This window comes from Ciona intestinalis, unplaced genomic scaffold (assembly GCF_000224145.3).
Source record: "Ciona intestinalis unplaced genomic scaffold, KH HT000476.1, whole genome shotgun sequence".
In the NCBI taxonomy this organism is placed as follows: domain Eukaryota; kingdom Metazoa; phylum Chordata; class Ascidiacea; order Phlebobranchia; family Cionidae; genus Ciona; species Ciona intestinalis.
Window position 1 is genome coordinate 1 of NW_004190797.1, and position 7,610 is coordinate 7,610.

The following is a 7,610-nucleotide window of genomic DNA, read 5'->3' on the forward strand; positions in this document are numbered from 1 at the left end:
CAGGCGCGCTAACCACTACGTCACAGCGCCGAAAACTATTATTGTTGTAATAATATTTGTAAAAATTCTATTCATGAAATAATAATGGATTATAATAAGAGATGTGTGCTTAAATGTCCGTCTTTCATCACTCTTATACTATGTTAGCTTAATTAAAATCCTTTTAAGTAAATGATTTATTTACATTTTATATAAACAATCTATAGCTACACTTTTTTAAAGACAATGGCAATTTATAAACTAAAGTATTCCCACGCTCAATATGTTTAGGGCTAAACATCGTTTGTTACAGATTGTCAGATTCAGATTCTTATTCTTCCAAAACGTTTCTTTCGTCCTTCAGTTTCAATTTAAGGTCTGGATTTTTAGCAACTTCGTGCTCTGTACCTTCAGATAATTCGCCTTTCATAGATAAAGTACAAAGTGCGTCATAATCGCCCTCCTCTCCTTTTTTCACACAAGAAGCAGAGTCTTCTTTGGGTTCTGTTTGATTCAACTGACTTCCATCACCAGAGCAAAATGTTTCGTTATTATTATAACTTGAACTGACAGTTTCCTTTTTTACATTTGTATGTTGTTTTTCCTTTTTGATTTGTTTGGGCAAAGATTCGTCTATTTTAGTTTCAGCATATGTGTTTAAGTCACCGCAAACATTTTTCTTACATTCAGTTATTTCTGTAGTACCAACATCATATCTCATGCGAGACTCCTTTGGCTTAGAGCGTACGAGTTGGTTTAATTGCTTTGCATATAACAAATGTTCAGATGCCTCCACTTGATGCATTCGATCACTTTCGAAAAAATGTGTGCTGGTTTGATTTGAAAAATTGTTGCCCTTTAAATATGCTTCTTTTACATCTGTGCCACTTTCAGGTTGTCTGTTGTACGGATTTACTGGCAAACTATTTTTAACTGGTCTAGTAGGTAGCCGATTATTGTCAATAACGACGGATTGTGACTGAAAAGAGCTTGGTTGTACATTTTGATCAACACTATCGGGACCACCAGGAAACAAATACGGATTTCTTGCTCGTTTTACGGGTTTCTGTGTTTCATTTGATATGCACGTAGAACAGCTACAAAAGGTAAAACAAAGAATAAAATGACGTATTTTTACAAAAGTTTTTCTTTGTATCGGAATACTAACCTAGTAACGGATTCCATGTCAGAATCACTAAGGTTATCGCAAGAGCTTTCTACTACTGGACCTTCATTAGCAGACAGTTGGGCAACCATGGGATCTCCTAAGTACATGCGATGTAAGATAAACACATATGGACATTTTTAATGTTTTTAGAATTCACCTGATTTTAACAGTTGTTCCAAGTTTGTAAGTTCGTTGTTTAAAATTGATATTTTTTGACAATTTAAGTTTTGTCGGATTTGTTTCCTCGTGTGATTTATTGGAACTGTTTCTCTCGTTTCCAAGTTCATTGCGTGATAGCATTCCGATACCAAAGTGTAAGAAAGCGCCATTATCTTTTGTGCGATCCTAATAAATAATTGAACAAACCGGAAAATGTCCTGTAAAACAAAACTAGTATAAAAAAACTTACTTAACATGTCAAAATTGCCTGCTTTAGCGTAGGGCACCTGTATTGCATAAAATAATAGATGCGTCATCATTAAAGCTTCAAATAACAATGTAGTGCGATTAGTATTTAGTAACCGCATATTGAAAGCAATCTACAAAATATAATTCATTCTTAACCTGTTTTTTGTAGGAAACTGCCTGTTTTTTTAGATGGTTTGACATCTGAAAAAGTTGTTCAACATTTTCGACCAACTGTAGTCCGATAGTTTGTAGAGAAGGAACAGATTGCAAGAAGAATGTTTCCATTTTAGCACTTTTAGACAGCCTGTCCACTAAGTTACGTGCTGCATATACGGCAAGTAAAACATCGGTCCGCCTAAAAAGGTATGTTTTATGAAAAGTTTATATATATATAGTAGAGTGGGAAAGATTTTTGCTTTTTTGATATAGGACGTGTTTTATTCAGCATTGCTTAACAAATTTAATACTTAACAATGGTATATAGTATTGACCACGTATTTTGTTGGGCCTTGAGAATACTGTCGAATAACACTTACATTATTTGTCTATCATTGAAAGGGTACCGGAAAATGAGAGTTTTTAAAAAGGCACGTCTCACGAGTACCGTCCATCCGGTGTTCTACTATATAGTAGGATGGGGGAAGATGGGACACCTTCGGCGCATAATATCCGAATATTCTGATCGTGTTTTGAACAATTAACAACGGTCTATGAGAGTCTTGAGCATATAGTTTTATAATTCTTTGAAAGTTCCTTGTTTACTACATTGGACGAGAAAATAGAGTTAAAATGTGTCCAAACGTCCCCCACACCACTATACATTTTATTTAAAAGCAATCATGCGTAATCTTACTGTTCCGGATGAATAGCGTCTCTCATAACATGATGGATTTGTCGAGCCAATCGAGTAACAACAGTTTGGTTAACATTTTTTTCTCTCATAGCCATTCCTCTATGATTACGAGATTCTATTAAAACTCCGTTGATCATGTTAAAGCAGCACTCTCTGTCTTCATTATTCAGTTTTGAAACAAGGCCCTTATAAACATAATCATTTGTAACTATTACTGGTCACATACCTATTAGGCTTACATTTTTTTGGTCAAGTATAGACTTACTGCTAATAAAATTAAACGTTTATTACATAACCCCCTATTAAGTTATAACTTGGTTTAAAATGATCTGGTTAACATATAGTGTAAACACAAGAAATAACTTACATTAATGGTATGAATGATGGTTTTTCTTGCCGTTGGTTTATTTACAACAGTATTTTGAGCAATTGAATATGATCGATAGGGTGGTGACGCCATATACATTGATTCCTGCACAATAATAAATATTTTGCTGTTAGATCTACGAATGTATTCTAAAGTAAAAAGCCCAAATTGAATCTCACATTGCTTACAGTGTCATCATCGGGATCACAAGAAATGTTTCTGGTGTTGTCTAAAAGACTTTCAAGATCAGCAATTTTCAACTTGATTTGCTGTATTACCTTTTTGGTATAATATGATTTTATTAAAACTACTTTTATTAAAACTACTATTTATAGCAACGAAACATAATTGCATTATTATTATTTAGTTTGGACAAGACACTTAATAATTACTTTAAGCCTTTGGTCACTTATTGTTATTTGTTATTGCTCACCCTTTCTTGCCTTTTAATGTCATTTGCATGACAATCATAATCACCCAATACTGATAAGGTTCCATCCGACAACACAGTAGAACCTCTTACCTAAAATCATTTTTTTGTTAGTTAGGATCGCTGTTTTTCAGTTACAGAAATCGACCTACCCCCGTATATTCTGATGAACTTTGTTCGTTTAACCGCCTAAAACTCAATTCTGATGGTACGCTTTCATCATAATGTCCAACATTCGAGGCACTATCAATTGGTTCAACGGCGTCTCTTTCCAAAGCAGATACCATACTAAACATTATTAAATCAAACTATATTTTCTAACATTATGCAAAGTTTGGAGTAGCCTACCTTTTGTAATAATGTTGCAATTCGCTTTTTTGAGCTGATAAATGTTGTTTCCAGTCTTGAAGTATACCGCATAGTTGGTATGTTGACGTTTCGTCTACTGAAGATGCCCCATACACATTATTATCTGTGTAGGTGTTCGTATCGCTAGATACCCTGACCAAAAGTAATATATAATTGTCAATCAAAAATAAAGGTCACAGTGAAAAATCTTGAGAATTAAATATGTTTATGCAGAAATTACCGTCGAGAAATTCGTCTCCAATGTGTTATTCTTGCACAAACCACTTTCACATAATATTGAAGATTTAGAATTGGCAGGTTGGGGTAAAGAAAGTGGCATGCTCTTCGTTCTTGGTAGGGTACGCGGAGGCGAGCGTTGTTCTTCAACATTGTGTCCTATAATGTTCAGATAATTTTGTTTTATACGGTAACAGGAAGAATTCTGATTTTAAATATCTCTCTACTATATAGGTGTCGGGGTCCATATACATTTTCGGATCAACATCACTTAACAAAGTGGTCAAGACAAATTGAATTACCGGTTATCATTTTTTTATTCATAATTTGTTAAGAAAAATGCTTTCGTTTTGTCAGCCGACTATCACAAGTTTGTACGTGTTTAAAGCTGTTACTTGATATGTTTATAGTTTATTAATTTTAATATCAACAGCTAATATGGCATAGAGTTGGCAAAAATATTACGGCTTAGAATTCGTTTACAAAATCCAAATTGCATCACTGCAAACCACAGATTCATTTTTTGTTATGAGAAAAAGTTGTTCATAATGTAGTAGAATGGGTTAAAATGGGAATTTTATTTAAATCTGATGATAGATAAAAACAAAAGTTACAGTATTATTCGACAGTATCCCCACAACCCAACAAAGTTCGAGAAATACACGCCTTTAAAGAATAGATAAAAGTGAACTATTTAAAACTAAAGTAAAAAACAGCTTGCCTGCAATATTTTCAGACTTTGTACTTCCGTTTAAATTTTCCACATGATTTGCGGAGTTCTAAAAATAAAACATATTAGAAATATATTAGTTCAAATAACCTATCTTACTTCATCAGAAGAATTTGCAGAAACTTCCGTTTGACTTTTATTTCCAGATCTTTCACTTGTGTATTGCAATGATTCATAGGCTGAAATTAATTAAAATAACTTGCAACAAATCAATGTTTTTAAACTTTTACAATATTTTACTTTGGGGTGGCGGAGAAGGAGGATGAGGAGGAGAAGGAGGAGGAGGAGCTTTTCGTTTTATTGTTTGTGTATCGTTGTAAATCACGTTAATGTTTTTCTGCTAAACAAATTCTAGGTAATGATTTAAATTTCAAATTCTAGGTAATGATTAAAAAAGGAAATGCTGTTAATATTCAGCACCTTTGCGTTGTCGGGTCGAACTGATTCGTTTAAGTTATTTTGCTGCCAATATGCCTTTTCACCGGTTCCGTTGCTGTAAAACAACAAGTTGTGTTTAAACATGAATAGTATATACCGATGATGGCTTAATAAATTTTACCTGTCCAAAAACTCCCCGGTATGATGGTTAATCATCCAACCAAGTGGCACATCATTCGATCTCAGACTGTTGTGCTACAAATATTTAAGCGTTATTCCTTCTTTGTAGAGTTATTAGACATAATGTTTTCTTTGTTTTTATTTACATCATACATTTCGTGTATTAATGTGTTAAACGCTGAATGTTTGTCAGTTTCAGGCCATGGTAATATATTTACATATATGTGATAATTCGTTAATTTATAAGTATGCACATTAAACAGTATATTGTGAACCTTGCCCAAGAAGTTGTTGCCCTAGCGTGTTTTACCGCTTGTTATGGTCTTGGTGCTAATTTTATATTTTCGTTATTTTAATTTATTTGAAACTTGCTGCTGTGTTTGAACAGATAAATAAAAATTATCTCAAGTATGTTACACACTATTTTAAGTTACACGTACCTGGTTATAGGATTCGTTGTTTGTGTCTTTGGGATATTCCACGTTTCGATTATTCCTTTTTAGCTTACGTTTTCGTTTGCAATGAAAGTAAGTGCAAACGCAGGTTGTAAAGAGAACAACTAGGACGACCACAATGAGGATTACTGCCCACATAGGAAGTGCTGGGGCGGCCAAAGGACTACAACAGGTAAATACCAAAACATCACACCTCTAATAAATGTGCGCGTAATATAATTAATATAAAGTTTAATAACCCTTTCACTACCACGATCGGCTAAGCTGATTAAAAACAAGTTTGTTATAACCATATTATGGGTTTAAGCTGCCGTTTAGCAGTGAGTAGAACACATTTACACGGTAATTACGTATTGTTAGAAGGTAATGTTAACATATTATAGGGTGGGAAAATACGGGACACCCTTAGCACACACTATTCAAATATCCTGATTGTGTTCTAAACAAATAACAACGGTTTATGGCAGTTGTGCGGAAAATAGAAATTTTAATTTCTTTCATGTTTTTTTTTGTTTACTACCAAATGGGACAAGATAATAGAATATAGCCTTGATATATGTAGAAAGAGTCGCCCAAATAACAACAATAACAATTGTTCGTCTAAAAGGGATCTATAAAACCACTTACGTGCCCATTTATTTTAACATTCTCAGTAACATCCACTTATAAACATACTTTGTTTTTTCGCTGTCGATTGAATGACCATTGTAATTATTTTCAGGCCGACTCATCACATTTACATTTGGTGGAGGTTGTGCAAATGCAGGTGCTCCACCTTGAGAATCTGTTTGTAAATACAAAATAAAAAAAAACAAAAAACACGCAAACAAAAAAAAACAATTGAAATATTGATTGCTAAAAAATGTGCCTTTTCTATCTCCTTACCGAGACAGAAACCACATGTCCGCAAGCACACCGAGCGTGCTTGTTGATTGGAACACACACTCGCTGTACAATATCCAAGCACTGCCGTATCCGTACATATTCCTCCTACAAATAAATATTTCACAATAAGTTTTGAAAAATAAAATTCGGTTATGCGATTGGAAATTTTAAAATAGTTAAAGGTAATTGAAAAATATTATTGTTGATACTTAAGGCAAAATCTAACTTGTTTAGGCGTGAAAACAACAATAAACAGCTGTGTATATAAATCGCGTTTGAAAACTACTATTATTTACCACTTACTTGCAAACGTACATCCGTATATCAAAACAAGCACAAATTGTCTCAAACAAATTACCATATTCGGATTTTACAAAAGCTAAAACAAAACTAATCGTTCATCAGAAGTGGTACATGTCTAGCCTGTTCTAAACTCGTTTCTAGATTATTTGTGGATGATGGTACTGTGTGCGCACTGGATTGGTTACAGACACGTTGCTTTATTAGCCTTGGGCACATTACGGAGGGCACTTTTTCTAATTATGTGTAGATGTCGCAAAAACACAGAACGTAAAAAGAGTAAACTACATTGATTTTATACAAGAAGAATTGTGAACGATAAACCTTATTAATGTAAAATAGGTACAGTTTCTAGTCTAACATATACTAGGTTGGGAGAAGACGGCACACCTTTGGCACATAACATATATTATGTACGTGTTTTTCAATTAACAACTGTCTATGGGAGTCGTAAGGATAAGGTTTTGTAACATTAGTTTTATGTCAACTCCCAATTGGGACGAGAAAATGGAAAGAAAAGGTGTCCCATCTTCCCCCACCCAACAATACAGTCTATACAGTAGGGTGGGGAAGATGGGACACTTTGTCCGTCAAGACTTTTTTAATTTTTATTTACGGATCCCTATTTAATGATATTTAGAAAAATAATGATACAGAATTATTTAACAGTATTGTCACGACTTTATAAACCCCGCAAAGCCGATTGCTGTTTTTTTAATATATAGTAGGGTGGGAAAAGATGGGACACTTTGTCAGACGAGACTTTTTTTTATTTTTTTTACATGCCCTATTTAATTATAATCAGGAAAATAAGGTTACAGAATTATTCGACAGTGTTATCACTTTATAAAACGCCCGTCAAAGCTGATTACTGTTTTTAAACATTAAAAAA

At 33.7% G+C, this 7,610-nt stretch overlaps 2 protein-coding genes across 4 annotated transcripts; both read right to left on the minus strand.

Annotated features, from left to right (window-relative positions):
• Positions 1-152: 152 nt before the first annotated feature.
• Positions 153-4,973, minus strand: LOC100182321. Of its 3 annotated transcripts, none has more exons than XM_002119901.5 (15): positions 4,941-4,973; positions 4,761-4,857; positions 4,620-4,699; positions 4,512-4,569; positions 3,795-3,949; positions 3,554-3,706; positions 3,358-3,493; positions 3,209-3,298; positions 2,964-3,053; positions 2,776-2,880; positions 2,409-2,593; positions 1,712-1,910; positions 1,305-1,524; positions 1,148-1,244; positions 153-1,076 (listed from the first exon to the last, which is right to left on the minus strand). In XM_002119901.5, exons 5-15 carry the CDS (start codon positions 3,941-3,943, stop codon positions 311-313), a joined length of 2,190 nt encoding a protein of 729 aa, XP_002119937.2. In that variant the 5' UTR covers positions 3,944-3,949; positions 4,512-4,569; positions 4,620-4,699; positions 4,761-4,857; positions 4,941-4,973; the 3' UTR covers positions 153-310. The 3 variants fall into 3 exon arrangements, with proteins under 3 accessions (XP_002119937.2, XP_018672202.1, XP_026695405.1); XM_018816657.2 differs by having other exon boundaries at positions 2,955-3,053; XM_026839604.1 differs by lacking the exon at positions 2,964-3,053.
• Positions 4,974-6,060: 1,087 nt separating this feature from the next.
• LOC113475436 lies at positions 6,061-6,882 on the minus strand. The gene is made up of 3 exons (XM_026839605.1): positions 6,722-6,882; positions 6,419-6,523; positions 6,061-6,317 (listed from the first exon to the last, which is right to left on the minus strand). Exons 1-3 carry the CDS (start codon positions 6,777-6,779, stop codon positions 6,169-6,171), a joined length of 312 nt encoding a protein of 103 aa, XP_026695406.1. The 5' UTR covers positions 6,780-6,882; the 3' UTR covers positions 6,061-6,168.
• Positions 6,883-7,610: the final 728 nt, after the last annotated feature.